This window comes from Triturus cristatus, chromosome 8 (assembly GCF_964204655.1).
Source record: "Triturus cristatus chromosome 8, aTriCri1.1, whole genome shotgun sequence".
NCBI lineage: Eukaryota > Metazoa > Chordata > Amphibia > Caudata > Salamandridae > Triturus > Triturus cristatus.
This window is the reverse complement of record NC_140591.1, coordinates 864,415,680-864,432,419: the sequence shown is the minus strand read 5'-3', so window position 1 is coordinate 864,432,419 and position 16,740 is coordinate 864,415,680. Positions and strand designations below refer to the sequence as shown.

Here is a 16,740-nt window from a genome sequence, read left to right as displayed (position 1 = left end):
ACATAGGTGTTTTTTTAGTTGCCAAAATCTCATTATCCTTAATGATAGAAATGTAATCTAGGAGAGACACAACAAAACCTGAAGTTTGTGATATATCACCATTTACTGTATCATTAAGTTCCTGTGTGGGTCCTTGAGAAGTACATGAAATTCTGGAACGATATTGTGCAGGATATTTCCTCTGATCCCTACACATGTTTGCAAAATGTCCAATCCTTCCGCAGTTCTTACATTCTCTTTTAATGGCTGGACATCCAGAAAATGAAGCCATATGATTTCTGTTCCCACACCTGTAGCAAAGTAAATTTTTCCCCATTCTATCAAACCTTTTAGGGGTATTAAGATTAGAATTTTGAACTGACGTTGAATTCAAATTATGAGTTTCATTTTTAAGATCAAGTTGGCTTTTGACCACAGCAATTTCTTCAGGTTTATCAGATTTGTTACAATTATCCTTTACTACATGCATCCACTTTTCCGTCTGCTCAAACGCTTTTGCTGTGGAAATGGCTTCTGATAATTTTGGATCACCCATAGTTGTTTTTGTGTTTCCTTATATCTTACATGAACTGTAATTTGGTAACATCACAGATGAAATGATAAGAGACCAAAGTTACAATGTAAGATTAAAGTGCGCAAACTTTTTAAAAAGCCATCAAATGACACCTTCTTCTTGTACCCTAGTATAGAATTTGAACCTATTCAAGGCTATATTACTTCTCAGTTTCAATCTCTTTTCTATCCTAAGTAATGCTTCATTGTATACATTAGTTGCTTCTCCATTTTATGTAATACTTATCTGTGGTAAGGCTCTAAACACCATTTGTCCTTCTGAACCTAAACAGTGTAACAAAATACTTTTTTTTTCTTTCCGCTCCCATTCTTTCACCATCAATCGCTTTCATGTAATTAATAAATTCCTCCTTCCATCTAGCCCATGGAAGTGGTGGGTCACCTTTTGTTTGCAAAAACTTTGCTGGCGGATCAAATTGCATAGTGTTAACTTTCAATCACTTTAACTTCCTTTGTAATAGTCTTTGTCCATTAAGTTGTCTGTGAAGCCCCCTTCTTTTTTTTTTTTTATAAATGAAGAACAATGAAGATATTCTTTGTGTGATTGCCGGAAAATAAATATAGCTGAAGCAACAATTAGACCCAAAATATCCACCAAAAGTTTTTTTTTCAGAGAAATCTCTTAATTAAAATATTTACGATTTATAAGTTAGAGAAGATACTTTTTTTTAAACAAAAGTTTGTTGAATCTGCCTTCATATTTTATAAATTAAAGTTGTGACTCTCTTTTCCATAATATCTATTCCTCACAGTTTCTTAAGTGTACTGACCTCTTGACTGGTAACTGCTAGTAGCAAGCAACGATGCAGCACACAAAACAGAAACGGTCTGAATTCTTGCACGCTGTGTGTGATTTCCTTTTTCCGATCGTGTGGTTGCTAAGAGAGTAACCAACAACAATAAAATGGCCGCCACGTCGTTTGCGTCATACATGCACGTTCCCAGAGACCATTTCGGCTCCCAGAATGCAATGCGCATGTATGACGTTCAGGAAGGCTGACGAGGAAAATTCTTCAGGAAAAATGATGGCTTTACGATCCAAATCAGCTTGCGAAGACGATGGGGAAAGTTTAAAGGATGCAGAAAGCGTCGTTGGTGTATTCAAAACCCGCAGGTAGTTAACGATCTCCACCTGTGCTGAATGTCCAATATTCTCCTTTTTTTTTTTTATAGTGCTGGTAATTCTTTTCTTCTTCTTTTCCGTGGTAATGCGCTTGTCCAAAATAACCGGATCTCACTGGAAATGGCCTTCTTATTCCGTTGAGAAAAGTGTTCCTCACGCGCGTCGCCAATGAAAGAAATTGATAGCTAAGAGATTTAAGAAATTTATTGTGGATTAAAGCAGCACAGCAACAGGAACCTTCAGATGCTCAGGGAGGCCCAGTACAACTGGCCCAGTGCAAGCTGAAGTTCTACAAGTACATTCTAAATGGAACTAGAATGTAAGAGAAAACACAACAAGCATAGTAAAAGATACATGTAAGAACACAACAGCATCCCTTCCTAAAAGCGAGTCACCATGCCATGTACAATTGTTTTGCAACCGCATTTGTGGTCGCAAAATGCTTACAGTTTACCACCAACTGCAAGTAGGTAGTAAACCACTCACAAACAGGAAGGGGTCCAGAGGGGACCCCTTTCCATTTGTGAGTATGTGAGAAAATATTTTTATAAGCAGGCAGTGGTCCCAGGGACTGATGCCTGCCCTTAAAGAAATGAAACTGAAAAGTTTCATTTTTCTTTTTAAATGCAGCATGTTTTCCTTTAAGGAAAACGGGCTCTATTAAAACAAAAAAGACTGCTTTATATGAAAGCAGTCCCAGACATGGGGGTCAACTGACCCCAGCAGGCCACCATCCCTGGGAGTGCTAGCCATTCCCAATGGGGTTGCAAATTGCGACAGCCTCATGAATATTCATGAGGCATGCAATTTGCGACCGCATTGGGAATCGCAAACATTGTCTGGAACATTGTTATACATCCTAATTTGCAAGTCGCAAATTGCGAGTCGCAAATGCAACGCAATTTGAGAATCGCAAATTGGTGGGTCGTACATCTGGCCCTTAGAGTTTTACACTCTTGCAGGGCGTACATAGTGGATTCATTTGAACCGGCATTTCTCAGAGGTAGGGGCCGGATGTTCGCCCCATTTATGCATGTGCATGCTAAAATACCAATAGGCCATGTCCAAACCCTTGTTATTATTTGCGACTCTCTATTAGGAAGGGGCGTTCCAAGTGCATCCCTTCCTAATAGCGCCGTGCTACCCTATGTAAGAATGTTTTGCAATCGCAATTGCGGTCGCAAAACATTTGAAATTTACGGTGCTATACCGCAAGAACGAAATACGTCAGATGCCACTGCACACCCAGACAGTGATTCAAATATGGCATGAAGTCCTTCAGTATTTGAATTGTGCAGGCAAACTGACAGAGAAAATCCCTCTCTGGGACAGTGATCTACTAAAAGATGTGGGAAACCTGGAATAATTTCTGTAATGACAAAATTTAGATCTCCCCTGGACCAAGGAATGTACCGTCACTTTCCCAGGGAGAGAATATCAGTTCCAAATTTATGGAATATAACATATACACAGCACTTCCTAAGGTGGGCAAACTTTCAACACTCCCCGCAAGGCAAGAAAACAATAATTTGCGCATCACTTGTCAGGAGTAAGTAGCACAACTTCCTATAACACAAAAACCTGCTAGAAGGGAATTCACCCATCCTTCTACAACATAATACTTGGTCAAGAAGAGTCCACACCTCCTGCTACAAGGAAAAGACAAATTGGTATATCTGTGATGTATTTATTTGTAAATAGCACCACACAGTAAGCCAAATGCACCTAACATAGCAGACTCTAACATATCAATAGTATGATTGAAACAAAATCAAGGCAAATATATATGTAGAAATATATATGTATGGATATAAGAATCAGAAAATAAGAAGGAAAGGAAAGAATTCAGAAAAGAATCAAGAGCCAGTTAGTAGCAGAGACACCTCACCTAATGCTCCATCATTTCACCCCTCTTTGTTCAAGGGGAGTCCATTGCTTGAACCGGGCGAAAGCTCAGAGGTGACACCACTTTTTCCATGACAGCACGTCTGCTCCATGGATGAACTTCCACCAGGCCAGTGTAGACTCCCCTTTTTAATACACATTCAAAACACAGCGAAGCTTCTAGCAAGCCCGCCCCCTCGTTCTCATGAGAGCCCGTACCAGCTTGCTCTAAGGTCACAGCAACGGTTGATCAGGCCTTTGCTATGGCTACGAGTCAAACCATGTACATTCCTCTGATAAGAACCAGTTCTCTCTAGTCAGTAAAAACAGGAGGAAAGCAAAACATGCCCTCTTCTTCGTGCAGGCACAGAAAATGGCTTCAGCATGAAAATGGAGTTAGTTAAGCCATGCACACAAAGGCCCAAAGCAAGATGGAATCAAAAAGCAAGGAGCACCTATAATTCTCATCCACACAACTTACAAGCACCACTGTGCACACAGAAAAGTTTGAAGCAAGGTAAAGTCAGAAGGCAGAATGACATTAGACCACGTCAAAGCCAATAGGTCAAAGTCATAATTCACGTAACCCAAATAACATTATACACTTAATCCCTCAGTATACAACATTGAGCACATGTGTGCACCACCACCCACAAGACTGCACCTCAACATCCCATACCTTCTATTCTTGGAAAGACTATTCCACTAAAGGCAGAAGAAAAGCAGGCATATGCAAACCCATCCTACATTAAGGCTAAAGTAACATAACACACTTAAGTCAGTACAAAATGGTGGTGGTTGAGGGTCATCATAGGGTGTCAGACCACAAAAGTGGCTCATTCACCACATTGCACCCCATGACCATCGATCATCACCATTCACATATTTCAAAAACTAAATTCTTTACTAAAGGCACAACTATAAATGAAGCACTGCATCTCTTAACTGCAAAAATTGAATCATTGCAACGCAAATAGCAACTGTATATCATAACTGAAAAACAAAACTATCATTAAAGCACTGCATATCTCAATTGAAAGCAAAATCATGTAAAACCACATTTCTAAATTGAAAGGCACAACTACTAAAAAGCACATGTTGAAACAGCAACTCATGTGTTGAAGTGGCTACACAAAAATACATAATTCAAAACAAATGAAGGGAGGGCCCCACTCACACGGGAGAAGGGAGTCCCACTCACACGCGGAGAACTGGGCGAATCTGAAAAAGAAACAAGCATCACTCGTCTTGCCAAAAACATTTTTCAAAAGCACACTTTTTCTGTCTTGCATTTCTGAAAGTATAATATTTACATGTCTGTCTACATAGCTCTCCTCTAGCTTTGGGGAATTGTCTAAGAATTCTACCAACGCTTCAGCCTCTGAATTCTTGGTAAAATCTCTCTTTTTCTTTGCACAGCAAGAAGGGCTGGGGCAGTCTCCTTTTCTCACTTCTCTCACTGCACCCCTCACAGGTGCTGCCCCCCTTCACAAAAAATCTCTGCGGACACCAACTGGCCCCTCGCCAAACATAACAAGCAGAGACTTCTCTGCTGTCTCTAGCTCGCACCTTATCTCTTCCAAGGTCGAAGTGCTCTGCACTCCTGCCAAAATTTTGTCTGCTTCTATCTGCTCTGCGACTCTCCTCATGGGGGGGAGGAGAACCTGCGCCTTTGCAAGCCTCCCAGATGTCTATCTCCAAGAAGCTGTCTCTGTCTGCCGGGGAGAGGAGCTGGGATGACCCCTCCTGTAGCAATTCCTCCTCAGACTTCACTGAAAGCCTGAACTCTTCTCAGCGTTGCTGGATGATCTCATTGCAAGCCTCCAAAACATCAATCTCAAAGACGCTTTCAAATGACCCACTCCCAGAACAGCTCTTTACATGTCTGAGAGGAAAAACAGCTTTGACCTCTCCTGACCTCCAGCAAGACTTCACATTCTTTAATCTGAAAATGCTCCCCCATTCTGTCTAACTAATTCAAGCAAATCCTTAACTGTCATTAGTCTATCACCCCAGGAAAAAAAAAAACTAAACTGCTCTTGACATATCAAAAAGAAAAAAGCATTGGCAATATCAGAAGTCACATATCAAGTCCCATGCTACTTCTGTAACAATATCTGGGACAGCATCAGTCAAAGAAGGTATATATTTGTTCAGTTCACAATAATCAACTGTCATGCGCCAAGAATTATCACATTTGCGCACAGGCTACACAATTAGGGTCACCACCTCAATCTGTCAAGCCCTGCATGATCTCACTGATCCCTTCACCCCCATCTGGCATTCTGTACTGTTTCAAATTAATTTCCTTTGTAACATGGGGCACCTTCACTTGGAAATCTTGTGTTTCAAATTCCACCTCAGGACCTTCTATTAAATCCTGTGCAAACTGTTTTTCTGTCTGTACATGCCACTTAATAACCATTGCAATCTCCCATAGGCAAACTACATTTTCTCTAACGCTGTTCTGTCCAGTATCTGAATTTAAAAATGACCTTTTCTTTCCCTGCACTGTCCTGTCAAAATCATATTGTTGCATTTCTCTTTTGAAGCAAAATGTATCATTCACCGTCATGTCTAATTTATATCCGCAACCGGTGATCGTTAAGCCTAAAACGTTAGTCTGTTTACTTTCCTGCACATTTCTTTCTGGTTGAAAAACCTCCTCAGAAGAATTAATTAAAACTGTCTGTGTAGCTCGTAGTCTGCATTCTCTGTTACATTTATCACATCTGCATCATTCTGGCTGGTCAAAGTAAACAGCTTCAGAGCCTGGTACACGTTTAATTCTGTCTTCAAAGGTATATTTTCAAACTGGGCATCAACTAGCTCTGTTTTCAACTCACTACGTTCTTTTAGCAAATGCTCACATGTTTGATGCATATAAACCAACACATTTAAAATAACACCGCTGTCTCTGTCTAAAATGTCATAAATCTCCTGCTGATTAACACCCTCCATCGCAACTCCGGAGTCTGTAATCTCGGAGTCCCACGTATCACTGTTATGCTCTGACATCGTACAATCACTTTGCAACTGAAAAATTTTATATGCATTCCTTAACAAACACTTGAAAGGGATCCAGCCCTTTCTGCCTAACATAGCAAGCTATTTATAAGCACTTTTTACAAAACACACTTAAACACACACACACCAATTCTAACACAGCACAATTAGCTCACTTCACGAGCCAACACATCATATGGGCTACCCTCATGCAAATAAATCAATTGATATCTAACAGTCTGCTTTCAATTTCTAAAAAACATATTTCTTCCCCTTTTTAAATCAACGTTCACATCCTGCAACCGATCTCCCCTGGACCAAGGAATGTACCGTCACTTTCCCAGGGAGAGAATATCAGTTCCAAACTTATGGAATATAACATATACACAGCACTTCCTAAGGTGGGCAAACTTTCAACACTCCCCCAAAGGCAAGGCAAGAAAACAATAATTTGCGCATCACTTGTCAGGAGTAAGTAGCACAACTTCCTATAACACAATTACCTGCTAGAAGGGAATTCACCCATCCTTCTACAACATAATACTTGGCCAAGAAGAGTTCACACCACCTGCTACAAGGAAAAGACGAATTGGTATATCTGGGATGTATTTATTTGTAAATAGCACCACACAGTAAGCCAAATGCACCTAACATAGCAGACTCTAACATATCAATAGTATGATTGAAACAAAATCAAGGCAAATATATATGTAGAAATATATATGTATGGATATAAGAATCAGAAAATAAGAAGGAAAGGAAAGAATTCAGAAAAGAATCAAGAGACAGTAGCAGAGACACCTCACCTAATGCTCCATCATTTCACCCCGCTTTGTTCAAGGGGAGTCCATTGCTTGAACCGGGGGCGAAAGCTCAGAGGTGACACCACTTTTTCCATGACAGCACGTCTGCTCCACGGATGAACTTCCACCAGGCCAATGTAGACTCCCCTTTTTAATACACATTCAAAACACAGCGCAGCTTCTAGCAAGCCCGCCCCCTCGTTCTCATGAGAGCCCGTACCAGCTTGCTCTAAGGTCACAGCAACGGTTGATCAGGCCTTTGCTATGGCTATGAGTCAAACCATGTACATTCCTCTGATAAGAACCAGTTCTCTCTAGTCAGTAAAAACAGGAGGAAAGCAAAACATGCCCTCTTCTTCGTGCAGGCACAGAAAATGGCTTCTGCATGAAAATGGAGTTAGTTAAGCCATGCACACAAAGGCCCAAAGCAAGATGGAATCAAAAAGCAAGGAGCACCTATAATTCTCATCCACACAACTTACAAGCACCACTGTACACACAGAAAACTTTGAAGCAAGGTAAAGTCAGAAGGCAGAATGACATTAGACCACGTCAAAACCAATAGGTCAAAGTCATAATTCACCTAACCCAAATAACATTATACACTTAATCCCTCAGTATACAACATTGAGCACATGTGTGCACCACCACCCACAAGACTGCACATCAACATCCCATACCTTCTATTCTTGGAAAGACTATTCCACTAAAAGGCAGAAGAAAAGCAGGCATATGCAAACCCATCCTACATTAAGGCTAAGGTAACATAACACACTTAAGTCAGTACAAAATAGTGGTGGTTGAGGGTCATCATAGGGTGTCAGACCACAAAAGTGGCTCATTCACCACAATTTCACAGGTGGGGACTACTGGGGAAAGACTCATTGGGTGACATTTGGCAAATCCGGTCCCCGTTTGAGGAGTTGCCGACAGAGTACAATTTGGCAGAAACAGAAAGGTTTCGCCACTTACAACTGAGTCACGCACTCAAGATACATCACAATGGGATAACAATTAATGGAGTACATGCCACTGGAGGAAAGGCTTCTGCCAGACCCTATGACGGCAAAGGCCATCTCTCTGACGTAAGAGAAGATCGTACACAACTCCCCGGATCCCCTGGGGCTGCTGAGGGAGGCTTTGGAGGCCAACTTGGGACTGATGGAGGACGGAGATTGAGATGAGGTGCTCCAGAGTCCAAGGGAAGTGGCCATTAGGTCTCATTCAAGACTAGTACAACTAAGAATACTGCACAGGTCCTATTTCTCTAGGTCGCTTATGTATATACTGGGATGCAGCGACTCAGACAAATGTGCTAGGGGCTGCATGACCGAAGGGATCAGTTTTCCACATACTGTTGGAGTGTCCATCTATCCTGGGGTATTGGGGAGAGATTGCAAGGGTTATGGTGGAGGGCACATGGTGGAGGTCCCACTAGAAGTGAGATGGCTTCTCCTGTGTATAAGGGATTAAGAGGTCTGGCCTAAATACCAGAAGAAGTGACTCATGCTGTCTGCTATAATGGCAAAGGAACATAGCCAGGGCTTGGGGTGCAGACCTCCCACTAAACCTGACAACCTGGAAACAACACTTGGATTGGTGTAGTCAGGCAGAGAGAGTTATATATCAAAGCAGAGGCTATTCCAGGAAGTGGGAGAAGGTGTGGGGGAGGTGGGGGAGTACAGAGGGAAGTAGCAGGGTAGCTCATAGGCCAGGAATGATCCCCCTGCTTTTTGACACTCTGTCTCACGCTGACCTGGATGGGGTGTTCCTTTGATGAATGCAGACTATGGGTATCTTGGTGCTCAAGATCTAACACTTGTTGAAGTGTCAAACCCTGTGTTCAATGTAATATTGATAAATCTGTGTACTGTAAAATCACTCACTAGCTACTCTTTTTACAACAGATGGACCGCCCTCCAGGTATAGCATGGTTTCCCTTTCAAAACCCTTCATTAGGTTAACAACACACAAGGTCTCTTCAATTTAATCCAAGCTTTAATAAATAAGGAACATATTATACTAACACATACAGCCTGAACACTGACAACCCTGACTTTCGTTGACAGATTTGGAACAAATACATTTCATTATCAACTCAAACCGATACTGTGGGTTGGTGATTTCTATTTAGTCGTAAACAAGTATCTGGACTGCTCAAACTTTGAGACCTGCATGCACCACTATGCTGTGGCAGCCCTAGCGGACATTATGAACACTAATGGGCTTATATTGCTATGGAGACATAGATTTCCACCCAGCATGGGCATGATTCAACCACTGGCTGGGCCCACATAATGTATGTGGATGGACCAAAGTGGTAGAGCACCTTGAACACACCTTCTCTGATCACTTGTCTGTTAGATTGAAACACCCAAGCCTTAAACTCCCCTTATATTGCATATAAGTCACACTTAAGGTAAACCATGGGTAGCCGATAGGTCCGGGTGAATTGTACTTAAAGGGTTTGGCATGCACTTTAAAATTTCACATCTACTGGTAGTGAATAACACCTAAAAGTGTTTTTCACTACTGTGAGACCTACTTCTCTCATAGGATAACATTGGGTTGCCTTATTACATTAAAAAGTGGTAAGTTTTAATTGGGACCTGGTAGCCAATTCATGTTTGTTATCTATGAAATTGAAATAAAAAAATCTCTTCAGCAGTAAAGTCAGATTTTTACATTATTGTTTTGGAAATGTCACTTTTAGAAAATTGCCATTTTCCTGCCCTTAGCCCTTTTGTGTCTGCCGCCTGTCTTGGGTCACATGACTGGACGTAACTGACAGACTTTGGGCCCGAATCACAGAACTAACTTAATACAAAATCCTAATCCTACTACCATTTTGGTATTCACAGAAGGCACTTACTCATTTTGGTATTCACAGAAGGGACTTACTCTTTTGGTATTCACAGAAGGCACTTACTCATCAATGAGTAAGTGCCTTCTGTGAATACCAAAATGAGTAAGTGCCTTCTTTGAATACCAAAATGAGTAAATGGTAGTAAATTTAGGATTTTGTCTTAAATTAGTTCTGTTAATCAGGCCCTTTGTGAATTCCTCAATGTCACACAATGGAGGGATTAGTTGCAATTGATTGGTCCATCTGTTGGTAGGATGGGGGTGGGGAGAGCTGAGCATAGCCCCACTTGCAAATGAATAGACTGTGCTTTGACTTCACACAAAGGACTATCACATCCACATTGTCACTGCAGCCAGCTTGGAGCGAGGGCAGGGAAGTCAAGACATTCTATACACTTCAAAGACTTTCTAGAAGTTTCTCCCATCTCCCAGAGGAAAGACATGTGGTTTAAAAAAAGGATAATCAGTCTCACTCCTGGACCCGCAGAACAACTCTCAGAGGACTGTCTGCTGCTGTGACCTAATGTGAACTCTGCAAGACTGCTTTACTGTACATAGAAGGACTGCTTTTCTGCCTGGGGCCTTCCTTTAGTCCTCAGAGGCCAGCCCGGCTGTTTGAGCCCTGCATCTTCACCTGAACCAGAGTGGCTCCAAGGGCTACTAAGCAGGCCACCTGTTCAGAACCACAGAGACATAAAAGGCTCCCACCATCTTGAAAACGCACCTGGACCCAGCCTGTTTGAGGGCTGAACCCCCAAGTTGTGTCCCACCAGTCTAGACCCTTGACTGCGGTACTAAATGTTCCCAGATAGCCAAAATTAAAAACTGAGGACTTTTGTAGCTAAAAACTTCTTTGAGCATCGAGAGTAGACCTGGATCAACCTACTTGTGTATCTGTCCATAGTGCATTGCCGGTCGGCCTGACTTTGCAGCTGTTCCCGTTACGTTCTTCTCTGCAGCTGCAAATCTTGTAGGTCCTTCACCAATGGCCCCTCGAACTGTCTTAGGCTACAAACTCCTGTCTCTTCCCACTGGAGATTTTCGACTTCCAAAAAAGTGACCAAGTCTGGACATAGAAATCTTCACCACGACTTTGACCCAAGGCTCCCCAAGGACAACTCTTCCTCCTTGGATACCACCTGCAGCCTTGCCCCACTGAACTTTATCTTCTCAGAGCATTTTTCTCAAAATTTCTCCATCCAAAGGTAAGCGATTACTGGACCCAATACACTTCTTGTATCCGAACTGTGCTTCATCGCAGTCAGTCACATTTTTCGACTTTGACCCAGTCTCAAACGACTAGATGTCAGCATTAATGCTTTCATTTTTTAGGTGCTCATTTTTACTAAAAACTTTAAAAATTCATAACTCTGGTTCTATGAATTCGATTTTTGTTGTGTTGGTGTCAAATAATTTATTACAATTTGCTCTAGTTTTCTAAATTGGTGTGGGATTTTTCTTATGTTATTTTTTCACTTTATTGCTATTTGTGTGCTGCATAAATACTGGAAACATTGCCTGTAAATTTAGCCTTACTGCTTTTTCTGCTAAGCTACCCAGAGTTAAGCATAGGTTTATTTAGGTGTTTCTTGTTGTTCATCCTGTAAGGGATTGTGGCTGTTGCTTGAACAGGACTCACACTCTAATCAACCAACAATCCAATTTCACTCACCACTCAAAGCACTGTCAGGTATTATGATAAAGTGTAATAAAGCTACAATCTTACCACTAACGGCAGGCAGGGTTATGTACTGGATTCCCCTTCCCTGTAGCTCAACGTCAGACAGATTCCTCGGAGTGTGGATTGGTTGGGACAAACCCACAGCTATTGCCGAACAATACGGGGTGACTTTGGCAACAGTTCCCTATATCCCTGATTGTCCTTATGAAAATAATAGTTTTGCCCAAGCTGCTATATTTGTTTTGTATTGTCCACATTCCCCTGAATCAGCAATTCTTCAAAACACTTGACTGGGTGGGCAAACAACCTAGAGTCAGTTGGAAGATACTGGCACTGCCTTGTCATCAAAGGGGTCTGTTGGTGTCGGACAATGAGCTATACTGTTACCGTGCCTAGGCTCATTTTGGCTGGCTGCATCCACCCCGTACATGACAAACTTGGAGATAGAACACGGGACAGCACACCCACTTCCACTGGTTGCAATGATTGAAAAAGCTTCCCACCATAGCCATGCTGAGATTAACTCAGTGGTAAGCACCCATACTCTGACCACAACACCGAATGGATCGCATCCCTCCTTTCACACTGGCCGGGTGCGCCCCCCTAGCGCGGAGGCAGAGAGTAATCTCGCCAGGTTAGACACAACAGGATTGCATGAGCAACGACGTCCCCGACCCGCCCCCAGTCTACATCCCCACTGCGTATACTAACACGACCTACCTCGGCGCGCATACCCTGGCACACACTTCACGGTTTGTGGTTTCCCCCTCCCTAGTTCTGTCTCTGTTAAATGATTATATCAGAAGAAAAACCTAAAAAAAACCAGATCTAAGTCACCCTGTGTCGTTACCGCTGCCCCACCCTGACGCGGCCGGCCCCACATGGGGTTGTAGGCGGCTTGCTGTGTATTTTGCCCCACCCCACCCTACGTGCCACCTAGCACTGTTACTTTGGCCCTGCCGGCCCGAAGGGATGTAGGCAGGGGTTGAGCTGTACGACTGATGATACCAATAAAGACCTTGTTTGTTAAAAAAAAAAAAAAAAAAAACTCAGTGGTAAGCACCCAACTAGTTTAAAATGGGTTTCTCCAAACACTGGCATGCCCTACACTCTACTCCTAAAGCAGCCCCTTAATCAAAATCCACTAACACAACTTACCGGAGAGAGATCCATTTTTCAGAGACTACAAAAATGGGGGCACACAAGATTAGGGATATCTTTCTGGACACTCAAATCTTAGACTATTTGGCTTTCATGGGTGGGGAGGATTCCTCTGTACTTGACACTTTTACATAACTTCGATTCCTGGCATTATATAAGGAGTACTACCTGTCTTTTCCTCAGGAACCCTTTTCCTGTAAAATACTAATGCTGCTTATTACTACCCAATCTAGTAAGCTTATAGAGAACAGGAAGTTATTCATAATGCAAGTTGAGTCTTTAGTTGTGGTGCCCAATGTAAGGGCACAATGGGAAGCAGACCAGGGGAGCGTGATCCCAGACAATGAATCATTAACACCCCATGTAGTTAGTGTACAGTGGTTTACCTGCATAGCTCTAGTGACATAACCTTGGGGAAGGAATGGGCTCCATGCTGTGCAAACCTGGCTAAAAGATCTTTTATACTGTCATAACCAGTTGAAATCCTACTACTCCATAAGTCCACGGGCCAGCAGACCCACGACTATCTTAGGCCTGGTACAGGCATTCTTGTTAACATACGAGCAATCATGCCCTGAACAAGCAGGGTGGCCGAGGATAACATATGGAGGGGTGCTGGCCTGATGTGGGCAGCCCAGATTACCGATAACAGTGTGTTTTTTAATAAGATATGTGCGGTCTGTTCGACTATTTGTGACAAATAACCCACACTTTGAGCTGCTCATTTCCACACCACTATCCAGAGGTTGTGGCTAGTGCTTTGGGAAGCTGATTGTAAAATAAAATTTTGTCGGTTACCATTAACGGCTTTGGAGAAATCGTGGGCTGCATGTATGTACATTGAAGTTTTTAACATTTTGTAAAAAAGTTTAAAAAGAATATATGTGCCCTTCACCGAACTGTCGCCTCTTACAGTCCCTGGACATCTTTTAGCCAGTATCATTCTTGGAGGATAGTATATATGCGTGATATTATGGTGTAGGGTCTCTACAGGTTTCAGTTTGGCCTTCTATTTCTTCATTATATTATAGTCTATTAGAAATATTGTCTTTCTGCAATTAGGCGTTTTCATGTTCTCAAAGCACGAGTGGCAATGGCAGTGTTCTAAGCCATTGATTTGACTTATTTGCAGACAGTTGTGTAACATCCCAAATTATGATTTGGCGTCAGTATACACAAGAGGCCCCGAGTTGTTGGCGAATACAGATGGTTGTTGGCCAAAGAATTGGTACATTTACACATATCGTCATCATATGAAGATTGTGATGAAGAAAAGGGACAAAGGGACAAAGTGATAACGCACCAGTTATATATTAAGGACATGCATGGTTGCCCGTTAACCTGACATGACACACCCTCCTAATAGAAAGACTTTGATAAAGATTATCACTCAGTGCAATGAAAATTAACCGTAAGTATTCAGATTCAAATAGGAATTTATTTATCCTTATTCAAGGGACTGGACCAATGAGATATTTAGGTTTACCTGCAAATCAAACTCGGCACATTGCATCTTCCCTGTACGTAAAGTTGATTGACTTTTACAAATAAATATCTGCTAAGATTATGTTACACATTATCGTGAACTCAGTGATACAAATCGCAACACAATTTAATTTGTTCTTTTCACATTTTTCCAAAACTGCAGTTGGAGAAAATCAATGCGGAGAATAAACGCTTGTCCTACCTTGTGAGTATTTATTTGCATTTTAAAATAATATTTAGTCTGGGGTTAAAATTGAAGTTGGAACTGTGTCTTGGTCGCAATTGCACTGTAGGTACTTTACTGGCATTGCCAACCTATCACTTCCATCTGTGTAATATGCTAACAGCTTCTGAAGTAAAGGTCTTCTCATCCAGAGTCTGGCCTCTGTAAAGGATTCTGGTGTACTCTATAATGTTCAATATTTTGAAGTGCGTCTGTTTCTCTTTTAAATCCTAATTATCACTCCTATCCCAACTCCTTCTCTCCTCTCATTGGACAGTACAGGAGCAGATGCATAACCCTTACGAAACAAGCCTTAAGAAATGTGATCCTGTAGGCATGTTATAATCTAGAGCTTTAGTGTCTTTTTTTCATTATTTGAAATTTGTGTAGTGTATCTTTTCAGAGTGGGGCTTTTTATTGGTTTTAGCCATACAACAATACTCAGTAACGTAGGATGGTGTTGAAACCACTTTAAACTTTCCAATATAAAATAATGTGTTTTTTTCAATAATTTGTTTTTATATCATAGCAATTGGCATTCTGGGACTTAGGCCATCAGTACTATGGTTGTCAGAGGTTCCATCTGCCCGATTACAATAGGACGGGCGTGCTGGCAGTCGTAAAATGCCTTTTTCTACAGTGGCTTGTGCTGTAGTCCAGGAAAAGAGCCGCAGCACAAGCCGCTGTATGAAAAAGCACTTTGTGCACATCAGTGCACCGTGTGCCAAGCACCCAATTGGATCCTTGATCCGGTAGAGGCGGCGGTCTATCTCTGCGACCACTACACTTCAACTGCCCTCATTGTAATCCGGTGGTTGGACTGTTGCCCTGGATGCCAGTGAGACCACCACTAACAACCTGTCAGTTGCAGTCCCACCGACATCCAAATTAGGCCGTAAGGGGCACATGCATCAACATAAGGAATTGCAATTCCCTAATAGCGATTTTTTTGAAATAGCTGTTTAGGAATCGCAATTCCTGATGAATGTAGGAATTGCAAAAAAAATAGCGATTCGCAATTAAGGAATAGCTTCCCATTCAATCCTATGGAACTAGAGGCCCATAGGAATCACAAATGCGAAAATGCCGCTTGCAAAGGGGCAGATTCTGCCAACCTGCCCCTTTGCTATCTGTAGAATGATACATGTGCCCCTTAGTTTCGTTCGTAGGGGTATGCAAACTGTTCGTACTTTCTGTTTGCGTAGTAACACTAAATTATACAAACATTATATCTGGCTTTTGTGTGCTATTTTTCAGCACAAAGTGCATCTTTATTTTGATTTCTTTTGTACCAAAATATAGCTGAAAATGCAGAAGTGCAGCGAACTGCATCTGCTTGCATTGTGTCTGTCCGCATTGTTCCTTTGCTCCCACGATAGGACTGTACAGCCAAATGACCCCCAATTACACCATGTGGTGTAATGTCTTAATTTTACGGAAAAAAATGTGTAATGACAGAAATTAAGCAAATTGCACAGGTGTAATCGAAATCCCACTTGGGCCTAATTTCTACGAATATAGAATATACTCTTAAATTTCACAGCATAAGAAGGGCTATTGATACATACATATCTAGGACTGACTGAAAGTGGCTGTTGGACTTGGCCCTTTGTGGCAGGTTCACCCCTGAACTTTTTGCCTTAAGCTCTGACATAGTGGTAGTGATTTTAGGCCTCCGAGCACCTTAGCACTGTGGCCCAGTGTAAAGTGCGTGCGCACTCTGAGTGCATGTGGTGAGATTGGGCTGCCCTCCCATAGGAATGCATGGGTGATATGTGTATCCATGGTAATTTCTGGTATGAGAGGAGTGCAGGGGCGAGTTTAGTATGTATGATCTCGTGAGAATGAATGCTGCGCAATGGTGTGCGCAGATTTATGGTGACTGGTGGAGAAATACCACTTTTAGAAGTTTGCATTTCTGTGTGCCGTGTGTCTG

The 16,740-nt window shown here is 42.0% G+C and overlaps 1 protein-coding gene across 1 annotated transcript in view; it reads left to right on the top strand.

Annotated features, from left to right (window-relative positions):
* The window catches only part of LOC146805187 (uncharacterized), a 450,239-nt gene that overhangs the window by 394,009 nt on the left and 39,490 nt on the right, over positions 1 to 16,740 (top strand). Inside the window, exon 5 of the mRNA XM_085623778.1 lies at positions 14,745 to 14,786. Coding sequence (XP_085479904.1) covers positions 14,745 to 14,786 — 42 coding nt within the window. The remainder of the gene's footprint in view (positions 1 to 14,744; positions 14,787 to 16,740) is intronic.